Here is a 13,587-nt window from a genome sequence, read left to right as displayed (position 1 = left end):
GGGATGAATAGAAAGCCCTGAAAGGCATTCAGGAGGTAACGCGGGCAAAACAGACCTGGGCTGTTAAGCCAACCTATTTCGTTAGTCGGTAGAGGACAGGATAACTACCTCTCTTCCCATCCCTGTGGGTAGATCCTGTCTCACAAACTTTGCACAACAATACAGATGCCCAGGTGGAACAGGTGTTTACAGAAGTATGTGTCTCCAGGATTGCATGGGACATACTTACACTGAAATGATTCTCCCTTGTTTTTCTGACATTCAAATGTAATTGAGTGGCCTTGCTTTTATTTGCTAAATGGGGCAACCCCAGCCTGGGGGCCTCTCTGGCTCAGGCCCAGAGCAGACACTGCCTCTGAGAAGCAGGTCCAGGAGGAAATGTGCTATTAGGAGTCCGGAGATGTTTTACAGAATCAGTGTCAGCACGATCTCCCCCTGAGCTGCTCATTCCCCAGGAGAATCTGAAATCTGACAACAACGGCCTTGGCACTGAACAAAGAGCTGACGTGTCGAGGGCCTGCCGGAGGGGAAAATAATTGAATTTATTATAGAATAATAACTTATCTGTTCAAGCAAATGGCAGCATACTTAAAACAAGGAAGCCCTCGAGTTTCCCCACATGTGCAGAGCGTTTAATGTCTGTATCACAGGTGGACGGCAAGAATGTCCTTAGGAATTAAGTAGACAAGCAGTGGCCTCACATGATCTTTTCTGGTTTGAAACTCTGGCTGTAGATCAGCATTAGCTTGGAGAGCATCGATTTTGTGCTTGGAATGTAGGACATGGCTCCTACTCACACCTAATATTTTACAAGCCTCTCCCCATTGGACCAAGTTCAGTTAGGAGCTCATACTCACATAAAAATAATTGGATCCTAACAGCCACGGGGCATAGCAATTATTTGGAAATGTTAATGTATACATGAGTACTTTTTATTTAGAGAAACATCCATGACCAAACTCCGTCAAATCTCATTTTCCCGGAGAGTTAAGCTCATATTCTAGTAGGTTTTCCCCTGTATAACTGAAGAGAACGTTAAGCGAGAGCTTCAATAAGCTTCCCTCTGCAGGAACAACTTTGTGATTTCACGCAAGGAAAGTCTCTCCTGGAGGTACGGGAGAGCTGAAGTCGGGAAGAAGTTATACTCGGCATTGTTAGCTTTCTTTCCTTTTCCAACCAACCGGGCAGAGAACATTTTCTCTTTGGATTCTCTGATAGTATTTTTTTTTTTCTTTCTAGAAGCAAGCAGAACATTCACAATACACTTTAACTGAAATGTGCCTTATGCCTTATAAATTGTATGTCCGTGAGCCTTCTGAGGTGGGAACACCCTAACAATTTCAGCTAGAGAAATGTAGGCTCCCCTTTACCAGACCATATGCCAACTTATGGGATTCCTGGTTTTCCTGCAGATAAAGTATTGCTGAGGACCATATCCAATAGATCCCACAGCCTGGTGTTTACTGAGCACCTACTAACTGCCAGAGGTGGATTAAAAGCCACACCCAGGGAATCCTTCATCTGGGCGCTGCTCCTGAGTGAACCCTCACAAAACCGACCTTCAGCAAAAAGGGCGGGCAGACTATTTTTTCTTTTCTACAACATATTCAAATGTTTAAGTGTTTTACATTGCAAGCTCCAGAGAGGTAAACATGCAACATAGGAGCTATGATATTATGAAGAATTTATGAATTATCAAATGGTGGGGAAATAAGAATTTTGCTATCTTATCCTGCTAGAATGGAAAACGGGTATCCCGTTAAAAAGCTTATTAGCTTATTCTATCATCGCCTAACCTCCGCACTTCAGCTCGTGTCTTGTTTTTAATTACGTCCTAATCTTTACAGCTTTCCTTTGGATCTTGTGTCTTTCTGGTGAGAGAAACAAGGAAGGTAATTATCTAAATGTGAAACGAAAATTGTGAGTCTCCTGTTTTCTTCTTTTTGCTCATGCTTAGTTTTAGGCAGAGCCTCCTTGTGCCCCAGGTCCTCCTTAGCACTTTGACCCCTAAAACCTTTCCTCTTGTTTTTCTATTTTGTTTTGAAATAGTCTGTATGCATGTATGTACATATTAAGATATATGTATCTCTGCATGACATCACAATTCTGAGCTGTAGTTAGAAATTTTATATATATATACACACATAAATGCATATATATATATATATATATATATATATATATATATATACACACTACACACACACACACACACATGAGAGCACACACTAAAGGCCCAGTGCACAAATTCGGGTCTGGCTGACTTGCCCAGATCAGGACCAATTGGGCCAGGCTGGCCAGGGGGGGAGATCATTTGCATATTAGCCTTTTATTATATAGAATTGCTGATAGTTAACAATTGTCAATGACATTGAGCTGGGCTTTAGACATTTCCTAAATACAGTTCTTGATGTTCCTGGAAACCAGAAAGCCTGTACTTTTCACCTGCAACCCTTTGTGTGTGTGGCAAAACATTTACGAAAGGCAAACCTAACCCAATTTTCTTCATCTGTTTAAAAAAGAGAAAGCAAAAGCTTCGAAGATATCCACATGGGTAAAGGGAAATTAGGTCGCTCTGCTTTGTTTGTGCAATTCGTGTTAGTTGCAGTGAAACTAGACCCCGTCCATTCATAAGAGGCCTGACACTCAAGGCTCAGGGAATGCTGCACACACACACAGGACGTAATCGGGAAGGTAAGCTTTGAGGACCCTTAGGGCAGACCAAGTATTCAGGTAATGCATTAGTCTGCAAACCCCAATAGCATGCTTTTCTGGAAAAAAGTCATTCTTCAAACAAAAGTGTTCATTTTAGAAATGAAACAAAGAGGATGATAAACATCAACATTTTAAAAAATCGAATCCCATCAACTAATATCTTTGAACTTCTGGCTGCTTCCGTGTTTGATGTTCTGATCTGGCACAACTGCTTTCTAACCATAAGGGAATCTGTATCTCTCTTTTGTAATAAAACAGTCATGACAGGTACTTCAATTTTAAATACTGAGGAACTATATATACATGATATATATATATATATATATATATATATATATATATATCATTTGGCTCATTGATATACTTTTAATTTCTTTGAAAAATAAATGCAATTCATGTAACTTCTATAGGATTTTTTTTTAAAAAAAAACAAAGAAATATACTTGGGGAAAAACAGCATTTCAGGCTGGTTCATTTAGAGAATTTAGAGTATGCTCAGCTGCCCTCCTCTACCCGCCCCCCCCCCCCCCAGCATATTTAAAAAATAAATAACAAAATGTGTGGCAATGCAGTTCTTGAAGAAAAATATTTATTTAGTAACTTACTTTGTCAGAAGCATGCTCTGAAAGGGGAGAGAGGGCAGAGGTACAAGGATAGTTTTAGTCTTTTCCTGAGCCCCCATCTCAGCCTCACTTGGCGCGTCACCAAGCTCCCAGGAAGTTCTGTGGCTTGGTGCTCGCTGAAACCCACACTGAATGCCTGGCTTCTACTCCATGCCGGGGGCTTCAGGCTCCATTTCTCTCACCTGATACAACCCAGAGGCATTATAGCCACTCCTCATGAGAGCTCAGGGGGCCCCTGCCACCTTCAGAGGGAATGTCTGGCTTCTTGGTTTCACTGCCATCATTTCCACCCTCACAATATACACTTTTTTCAGGAGAAAGCTATTGGATGGTATTCTGATATCTTATCCACGGTGCACTGTGATTAGAATCATTCTGACACCAGCTGCTATTAACACTGGCCCACAGATAATTAATGATTATTTCAACAGGACTCTGAGAAACCTTATAGACTTTTCATGCTCCCTGTGCAACCAGTGTTACTATTAGTGTCATCAACTCAACTCTTAACAGGCAATGAAGTCCTGAATGCTACGTTGGCTGCCACCCCCCCCCCCCTTTTTTGTTTTTTGCCAGTATAGTTTCAGCAAGTATAGAGCTGATAAGCCATTCCTCTGTTGAGGGATCCTCTTAAGAGACAAATCAGCCCTTGATAGTCTGGCTCAGTGGATAGAGCATCAGCCTGCCTTCTGAATCCAAGGTTCAATTCTGGTCAAAGGCACATGCCCTGATTGCAGGTTCAATCCCCAGTAGGGGGCATGCAGGAGTCAGCCCATCAATGATTCTCTCTCATCATGGGTGTTTCTATCTCTCTCTCTCTCCATCTCCCTTCCTCTCTGAAATCAATAAAAAACATTTTAAAGAGACAAATCAGGTTATGTGCCATCAGAGGAAGTAAATCTGAAGTCCCACCCACCCTCTGAGTGACAACTGGAGGACAAAATGCCAAGAAATCCTGTCGGAGCCATTGCTGAGGACGGTGTTTAATGCAGCAGAGAGCCAAGTACAGGAGGAGGGCACATAAGAACGTGGCGTGTGCACACACAGTCACGGGTCACGGTGGTGATCGGCCGTCTGTTATTGGGAAGAGGCAGAGGGAGGGGACTCGAGGACTCTTGAGTACATGCAAAGGGGAGTGCGCTAGTACAAAAGTTTGGCCACTTGTATGTGCAGAAAGGAAAGCGTATGCATTTAAAACATTTTCTTAAAAAATAAATCACTCGATAGCTGTAAGAAAAATACTCTAGTTCATAGTCCATGGGCCTGACCTTCGGGTTCAAGATCAGGGAATGACCCCAGGATGAAAATCCAAACCCAGAACAGAAACCAATCACGGACCACGGGAGAGGCAGTTCCAGTCTCAGCTGACCTCCGCTGGTGTTTATTGCATTCGTTTGGAAATGCCGAGAAACTGGCTTTGGCCACAATATTTGCTGTCCGACTCAATCACAGCAGTCAATAGGCAACTGCTCGCGATGATTAGCTAAACACCATCATTTGACAGATTCCCCGGACAGGGAGGCAGACGCTGTGGCTGCTGGACACGCACTGAATCAGTAAGCGATAGTCCATCGGCTGGGCTGGGCTGGGCTGAGGAGCAGGGAGCGAAGGTGGGAAGGGGTCTCACACAGCCTTAATGTTTTGAAAAACACGTTTGTCCAGACCCTACAAATCTTTCCCGGTGTTTCAGGAGTACCTTGCAGGACCCACAACAGAGAAGGGGGAAAGCCACTAACTCTAGATTCATTTGTTAAAAGGAAATGAAGGGAGAGAGGAAGAACAGAAATGGCAACGTGGAATGGTTCACACCACCTAGAAAAGGAACCTGCTGGAACCCCTCCGCTGGCAGAAATCCAGCACAACATTCACATGAGTTCGCAACTCCCCCAGGACTAAGGGCTGCTGTTTAAAGAAACAATATTCAAAAACAGACTTCTCAAAGGATTTGAGAAAAATAGAGTGAAAGGGCAATGCTCGCTAGCTATGCTCGCAGCTAAGTCCACTTGCAATGGCCCCCAGTACTGAAACGATCATGGAGTAAAGCCATGAAAATAAAAATTTCAATTTGAAATTTTATTAGCCTGTTGCTAAAATGGTCAATAAAAACATCAACACGGTATGCTTGGTTGACATCTTGGAGCGCTGCCCCCTCCTTTTGAAAACTTTGCTTTCACTTCCCCACCTGCTGAGATCTCTAGGTTTAGGAAAAGCCAAAGGAAACAGACTGGCTATGGCATTGTCATGATGCTGGTTTTCTGGAACGCTGCCACGTCCCTCTCTCCCCCTCCCCCAATCCCTTTAAAAACAGGATGATGTTTAAAACGCAGCCCAAGGAGGGAGCAATCTGCCTGGGGCGGGGCCTGCGCCCACTCCCCCCCAAATTAGCTGGGCCAGTTCCCTCCATGAGAAGGACCAGGTCCCTGCTGTCAGGCTGGGGTCTCGCAGGGGATGCGGGGAGGGGAGGGCGTGGCGTTCGCTTCCCTGGGAGGAAACCATAGGAAACAAATACCGCCTAGCTCAGCCCGGAATCCCAAATCAGCAGCCTGGGGCTGGAGAGCTGGCCATTCCTACCCAGGCGGCCTCGGAGTGACCTGGAGTCCCCGGTGGAATGATCCACAAGTGCTTGAGGGACAGGCTCGATTTCTTGGAAATCCTGCAATCTGGGGACTCATCCACACCGGAGTGATCTGCCCCTGGAAAAGACCCATCCTCGCTTCCCATAGGTCTTTCCGTGAGTCTGCGTTTGGGGGGCGGTGATGGTGCCTCTCTCTAGGCGGGGAGATCGATTCTGAGCAGAGACTCTTGGGGGCGATCGAGTCCCTGCTCCGCTCAGCCCACTCTCCCTCCCGCCCTTCTAACTCCGGGGAAACCCAGGGGCTTCCCAGCAGGACTACCGCCCCCGGGGAGGAGGGGGGTCCCAGCCGCGCGCAGCTGTCCTCGCAGCCCAGTCCCATCCCAGTCCCTGGCCGGTTCCTGCGACTTCACGCCGCTGGCCAGAGGGGTGCGCAGGGGAGGCAGCCTGGGCCCCGGCCCCCGGGGCGGCGGCAGGTGCAGAGGACGGAGGTGGCGAATCCTCGGCGGGGAGCCCAGTGCGGGAGGGGAGGCTGGCGCGGGGGCGCGGGCGGCGGCTACTCCTTGTCGTCCTCGTCCACCAGGCCGGCCAGCTCCTGCAGCACCCGCAGGCGGCCGCTGGCGTCGATGCGGCGCCGCTCGCGGATGAGGTCCTCCAGGCGCGGGAAGCGCGCGCTGTGCACCTTGCCGCCGCCCAGGTGCACCTGCAGGTGGTACTGCTGCTGCGGCGGGGGCGCCCCCGCCGGCGCCTCGCCCCCCGCCTTGAACTCGCGCTTGCCGAAGCGGCACCAGGCGGCGAAGCTCTCGGAGGTGGTCCAGCAGATCTCCTCGCTGCGGAGGCCCAGGTGGCCGCAGGCGTTCTGCACCACCAGCTCGGCGCCCAGCGGCCGGAAGCGGTACCAGCTAGAGACCACGCGGCCCACGTTGGCCGCGCCCGCCGCGCCCAGGCTGTCCTGGCGGATCTCGCCGCGGAGCAGGTGGATGACCTGGCCGCCGCCCACGTACACGGCCCAGTGCGGGGGCGCGGGCGGCTCGCGGGCCGCCGGCTGCAGCCACAGCAGCTCCAGCAGGTCGCCCGGCTCGCAGAGCGCGGGCAGCGCGCTGGCGGCGCACACGCTCAGGTCGGCGCCCTGCGGGCCGCCGCTCACTTTGGAGAAGATGCATTCCTGGCCCCGGAAGGCGGAGAACTGGGTCTCGTTGAGGACCAGCTGGTGCAGCAGGTGGTGGGGGTGCGGGTGGAGGTGGAGGTGGCGGCCGGGGCTCTCGGGGCAGGGCGCGCACCCCGCCAGCGGCGCCGCTTTCACTCCGAACCTGTCCGGCTGGCCGCGCTGCTCGTCCAGGTCCTCCTCCTCATCCGAGAAGAAGTAGGCCACCCCGACCCGCAGCTCGTCCTTCTCGATGCCCGAGGGGTCCCCCGTGGGCAGTTCGCTGTAGCTGAGGTGGGTGATGCGGTCCAGTTGGTTGCCCATCAAGGACGCACGCGAGGCGGGGGCCGGGAGCGGGGACCTGCGGGGCCAGAGGAGCAGAGGCGCGGTCAGAGGCTGGCTGCGCCCTCCCAGGGGGACGATCGGTGCCCCTGGGACCTGCCCGCCCGCCCAGGGGACCTCTCTCCAGTCCCCGCCGATCTCTGGTGTCTCCCCAGGGGGCAGGCCTGGCACCCAAGTCACCGGCGGCGGGCAGCCTGGGACTCCTTCCGGGCACCGACTGGGTGCAACTCGCACGGGCTGCAGGGCGTGCGGGGTCCCAGTGGGGAGGACAGCGTGGGCGGGTGGTGGTGGCAGCGCTGGAGACCGACCCCCAGGAAAGGGTGGAGGGACCCATCGGCCTGGAGAAAGGGCGCCCGAGGCCCCGGAGCTGGCTCACACGCTGGTCCCCGCCCTCTCCAGCCCACCTCTCCGTTCGCACCGGGTCTCACGCCTTCCCCGCCGGCGCCCCGCACAATGACAATGGGACACAGTCCCGGGCGCCTCCTCCGCACCAGCCACCTCCCCTGGGCACCCTCGTAGCCCAGACACAGGCTGGCACCCCGGCGCGGTGGTGCCACCTTCGCACACAAAGGCAAACCTCCGCGAGGGCGCACTCGGACCCCCGCGCTCGCACAGTCCCAGGCCCACGCGTGCTCGCCCGCCTCCCCGCCCACCTGCACCCGGGCGCCGGCACCTCTGGCACGGCGCTCCGCCCCCCGCTCCCCCGGCTGCTCCCGGCTGCTCCCCGGCACGGGGACCCGGGGGACCCGGGGGATCCGGGGGATCCGGGGGTCCGGCCGCGCGGGGCGAGGCTGCTCGGTCTAAAACCACCGAACAAAGAGGGAGGAAGGGAAGGCAGGGGGAGCCGGTGCGGTGCACGCGTGTGCGTGTGGATCGCGTGGGGAGCCCCCGGACAGCCCCCCTCCCTCTCCCTCCTACCGGGCGCGGGGTCCAAACCATCGAAGAGAAAGCGTCTCCCAGGCGAAGGAGAACGCGCCTTTCCGTACCCGTGATTTCCCTGCTCCCGGAACCCAAACTCCTTCAAAGTCTCCGGGTCCCCATGGGCGCTGCGGAGGCGGCGGCGGCGGGGGCTCCCGGGCGGCTCCGCGGTGCCCCGCGCGGGACGGGCCGTGCGTGGGGCGCCGGCTCGGAGCCCCTCCGCCTGCGGGTCGGCCGGGCTGGGCGCCCGCTCACCGGCTCGGTCCCGGCTGCCTCTGGCCCCGCGGAGGCGGCGGCGCTAAGTAGCCGGAGCCCGGCTGCCAGGGCCCGCCCCGGGACGCGCTCATTGGCTGGGGCCGGCGCCCGAGGTCTGCCAATCTCCGCGGGCGGGGGCGGGGCTCCAGCGCGCGCCCCGCCCCTCCCCGCCCAGAACCCCACGCACAAGGAACCGGGGGCGGGAGCGCGGAGGGACTGGGTGCCTCAGCCGGTGCCTCTGCGCGCAGGGCCCCGCGCCCCCGGCTCCAGCGCCCCCAACACCCCACTGCGACCGGGAGCACGGTCCCCCGGTGTGTGTTCAGGCAGGGAGGCTCCAGCAAGGAAGCTGGGGATGGGGGAGGTACCCGGTGCGCTCCTGGCGCTGAGGGCAGCCGGTGGCCGGGAACCACAGTGTCCTGCTGGGACACCGGGAGCCTGGGTTCCTGAAGGCCCCGGGATGGTCCTGGTCCCCCAGACCTGTCCCTGCCAGGTGCGTTCGCCTGATGAACAAAAACAGACCCAGAGAAAGAGAAGCAGCGATCAGACTTTCAACCCTCAGAAGGAAGGCAGGGGAGGGTGGGGGTAAGGGGAAGAGATCAACCAAAGGACTTGTGTGCATGCATATGGGCCTGGCCAGTGGCCATGGACAACAGGGGGATGGGGCATATGTGGAGAGGGGTTTGGGATGGGAATGGGGGGATGAGGACAATTATGTGACATCATAATCAATAAAAATTAAAATTAATTAATCAATTAATTAAATAAATAAAAAGAAATTGCACCTCTGAGAGCAGGCTCCTCCCAGGCCTCTGCGCTGGGTTGAAGGAGCTCTGTGTGAAACGCATAGAAGTCTGAGCCCTGGCCAGCCTTCCTGTCCGTGAAAGGGAGCATCACCAATCCTAGTAGGACGTCAGAGTGTTCTGCAGCCCAGCGCCATCTTTGCTAAAGAAGTTGTGTTAGCTTTTGCGCGAGGACAGGGTCCAGCAGTGATGAATGATTGCGTTTTTGGGTGAAGAGTTCACGAATGAGTGTGCTCGGAGTGGCCACTGGATGCTGGAAGGGAACTTTCATACAGATGAGATTCTAGACGGACAGTTTATAAAAGCTTGCCAAGTTCAGCCTTAAAGAGTGCTTAGGCGTCTGGTCGCCCTTTCAAGAAGACTGGCTGCAGCGGCTTTGCGGTGCATGCGCCCTCTTTCCCAGAGAGAGCCGGCTTCCGCCCTGTGCCCTCAGGAGCTGGTGTCTGCTCTGGGTCTCAGCCTGGCACAGTGCAAACCTGTGCTGACTCTCTTCCTCTTCACACAGTGAGCGCCTTGTGCAGCGGCTTGTGCTCCATACAACTTGGCATCCTGGGCCCCTTTCACGGTGCCAGGCCAACAGGCTCCAGCAGCAACAATAAAACGGGAACAGCCCTCAGGGGCTGACCATGGGCAGGTGGCTAGGCGCTGTGCTCAGAGGGTTAAGCAGAGAATTTTATCTTCTCTCCTCCAGAGGGGGCTCACTTTTGAGAATGTAAGTTGCCATCCTTGGAACTGAGCACAAGTTGTGCTGATCTTAAAAAAAAAAAAAATTATCTCTTTCTCTATATTTTCTGTAAATAATGAACAGCTTATTTTGGCCCTGAAGTCAAGAGAATTGAGCAGAAGGCTTCACGGACCGAGAAGTCCATTAAGGATCTGGCTATGACCTGGACTTCCCGGGTCTCGGGAGGGAGGGTCTGAGAGCTCATTGCTGGTGTCCGAGAGGAACTCGTTGAAACCAGCTCAGTTTATTGTGAGATAACTTTAAAAACCCCTCTGTCCACAGACAGATGCAATCTGTACAAACATTTACAAAGCATCTGCTTGGGAGGCTGTGTCCTGACCTACCTGCCCTATCTCACTCGGCTCCTGGCGACAGAAGAACAGGCTGTTCTCAGCATTCTTGAGGATAATCAACACACGCCATTTCCAGGGCTTCCAAACACAGCGCCAGAAGGCCCAAACATCAACATGCAACTTTCCACATCTCCTTCCCACCCCCCCCCCACCCCCCTGCCTGCGGGATAAAAGGCTTACTGCCTGAGCAATCACCAGGGACAGTGTGTGCCCTGACATCCCTCCCCGCTTTGAAGTAGAAGGCAGGGAGCACCTTGACTCTGAGACTCTGGAAAGAGGAGCTAAACATAAACGAAGGAGAATGCACCTGCTCTTTGTAGTCTTTTGGCAATTACCACAAAGAAGGAAGGAATAGGCCAGTCAGCTGAAGGTTGGTGATAAGCCTAACTTCTCTTTTCATCACAACATAATGTTTGCTAATTGTTTCATTCGTTTGTTATTTCTTACCCCCTCCTGCCTGCTTTTGCACTGGAAAAAAAGAAAAAGAAAAAAAAGAAAATGAAACAAAAACACAGTATCAACAAAAGCAGAATAGATTCATCAAAAGCAAACTCTGGAAGCCAGCTGGTTATAATTCTAACAATCTGGGAGTTGAACTGTGACCTCCTGGTTCCTAGGCCTCCCGAGGCCAACGCTCAGCCACTGAGCCATGTGGGCTGACCCCGTGCTCTTTCCTGTGAATAGCTGTTCCCTCTGCTAAGATGGTTTCCCCCAATGCTGCCGGGACAGATTTCATGTAGATTTCTTTTCCTCAGGGCCGCCTCCTTCACTCCCGGCTGCTCCCGCTGCATCTGTCCTTTCAGATTGAGTTGGCGGGTTGGAGTTCCTTGTCAATATCCACCACAGGCCCGTGAGCTCTTAGGAGGAGGGACTGTGGTGCTCCTGCCATTATCCCCAGCACTGGGCTCTTTCTGGCCCCCAGGGGGACTTTAATACATAGGCACTGAATACCCTCCAATGGATAGCAACAGCTCCTGGCAATGGGTGGAATTCTCTCTCTCTTTCCTTTCCCTCTTTCCTCTAGTCATCCTCCCCTCCCACTGACATTCCCCTACTCATCTGCCAGAGGGCAGGGCATCTGTGGCACACTTATAATAACAAGGGGAGAGACACTTTAGAATTTAGTAAAAAAAAAAAAAAAAAAAAAAAAAAAGGAAAGGTGCTTACTGGAAAAAGGACCGTCAAGTATTCGCTTTGGTTTGCATTTCCCTTGCTCTGTGAGGCATTCCTTTGGCACCGGTGCTGATTCACTTTGTTTTCCTTGCCCAGGCCTATGTTTATCACAATGAGCTATTTATTTATTTTCCAGTTGTCAAACGATTCTATCTAACTACTGACATAGCACACAGTTAATGAAGGATGGTTTCTATTTAAAAACATGTACTTAACATACCATGAACATGCTCCGCCTGTTTCCAAACGACCAAGGGCGAGGAGCGTAGGTATGGGTGTTCTCAGGCCCCCATCGTCGCTCTTGCTTTAATGTTGTCCTAATTGCTATCTGTGTCTTGGCCTTTGATCCTGATAACCAAGCTTGCCCTCTTCTCATAGGGCAGCTTTCATGTGTGGGTTTTGTTTCCCAGGGTCTGGATTCAGATCTGGCTCCACCATTGCCAGCATGTGGCCTTGGGGAAAATGCCTGGTTCATTCATCTGTAAAATGTGCACGGTAATAATGTTCTCTAAGGGGTTTTGACAAGTATTAAGTGAGATACTATGTTTACAGCACCTTGCACAACATCTGGTCCAGAAGAAGGTCTTCATAACTATTAGGTAGGATTACAGATATCTGTCCTACTAGCTCCATGGCATTTGCCATATTCCTCCTTTGTAATATTCTTTATTCTTTATTATTCTTTATTATTCCATTGGAGCACATAGTGTTGAGCCTGGAGAGCAGACCCAGGGTATAGCTTAGCTAATGTGCATTATGTGAACTCCATGTATGCTCACAATTCATTGAGCTGATACTCTGACCTGCCACAGGGCTCGGGGCCTGGGGAGTCAAAGGTGAAGAGGACACATTCCCTGTTCTCAGCGGGGCCCACATTGTATGTGGAGTGTTGGCCCGGATATAGCCCTCTGCAGACACATAGAAGCAATAAACGAACATATAAAAGCAAGCACCAAGCAGGAAATTCTTAGCCACGGGAGAATTCAGGAGGCGGTCTCACAGAGAGGCTTTGCATGACTATAATGTTTCTGAACAGAAAGAGCAGAGTCTTTCCATGAAAAGGAGCAGCGTATAGACAATGCTAGTCATGAACAATTCAATGTGTTCAGGAGACCTCACCGTGGTTTGGTGCTGTAGCATGGAACACAGACCTACACGACCAGGTCAGAAAGGGGCCCTCCTGTTAAAAGTGGCTAGGAAGGCCCTCCTGCCCCAATGGTGCCAGTTTATACTGGAAAACAGGCCAGAGACAGAGTTCATAGGTGAGGACATGGCTGGGGAACAGGCATCTGGGTCAGCGAGCTTGGCACTGACAGAGGGAGTCTCCCTATGTACAAAAGGAAAATACTTTTGTATCTCACACTTCCAACTTCACCCATGGTTGTTGAAGGGCATGATCAGTTTCCAACCTCACCCAATGGTTATTGAAGGGCAGGACCCACTTCCAAACTCACCCAATGATTGTTGAGGGGCGGGTCCTACTTCCAACCTCACCCAATGGTAGTTGAGGGGACGGTCCCACTTCCAACCTCACCCAATGGTTGTTGAGAGGTGGAACCCATTTTGAACCTTAACCAATGGTGTTTGAGGGGCAGGACCAAGTTCCAACCTCATCCAATAGTTGTTGAGAAGTGGGACCCACTTTGAACCTACCCAATGGTTGTTGAGGGATTGGAACCACAAACCAGCCCTTGGGCTGATCTTTTACCACTGAACATAATTGGCCAGAGCTGTTCATTACATTTTTAAATATAATTTTTTTTGAATAATTCTAGATTTCCCCCCACAATTGTATAGGTAGTACAGGGTTCCTTGCGCACAGGTCTGCATAGCTAGTCTCTCTGATTGTTCACAGCTTCCATAACCCTGGCGCCGACACAGCTCAGTGAGTGCCGGTGCCTTGCTTGAACCCGACTATAGACTTGTATTTTCCTGGTTTTTCAGTGAGCACTAAATGAAATGATGCCT

At 52.2% G+C, this 13,587-nt stretch overlaps 1 protein-coding gene across 2 annotated transcripts; it reads right to left on the bottom strand.

The window, feature by feature from the left end:
- Window positions 1-4,735: 4,735 nt before the first annotated feature.
- LRATD1 (LRAT domain containing 1) lies at window positions 4,736-8,603 on the bottom strand. 2 transcript variants are annotated; one of them, XM_036434641.2, is made up of 2 exons: window positions 8,383-8,603; window positions 4,736-7,415 (listed from the first exon to the last, which is right to left on the bottom strand). In XM_036434641.2, the coding sequence occupies exon 2, from the start codon at window positions 7,376-7,378 to the stop codon at window positions 6,467-6,469; it is 912 nt and encodes a 303-aa protein (XP_036290534.1). In that variant the 5' UTR covers window positions 7,379-7,415; window positions 8,383-8,603; the 3' UTR covers window positions 4,736-6,466. The 2 variants fall into 2 exon arrangements, with proteins under 2 accessions (XP_036290534.1, XP_036290533.1); XM_036434640.2 differs by having other exon boundaries at window positions 8,315-8,516.
- Window positions 8,604-13,587: the final 4,984 nt, after the last annotated feature.

The sequence above is a fragment of the Pipistrellus kuhlii genome, unplaced genomic scaffold (assembly GCF_014108245.1).
Source record: "Pipistrellus kuhlii isolate mPipKuh1 unplaced genomic scaffold, mPipKuh1.p scaffold_m20_p_13, whole genome shotgun sequence".
Taxonomy (NCBI): Eukaryota; Metazoa; Chordata; class Mammalia; order Chiroptera; family Vespertilionidae; genus Pipistrellus; species Pipistrellus kuhlii.
Note: the sequence above shows the minus strand (reverse complement) of the source record. Positions and strands in the feature narration are given on the sequence as shown.

Coding starts and splice junctions, on each gene's coding strand:
- LRATD1 (XM_036434641.2), bottom strand. CDS start 7,378: ATGGGCAACCAACTGGACCGCATCACCCACCTCAGCTACAGCGAACTG.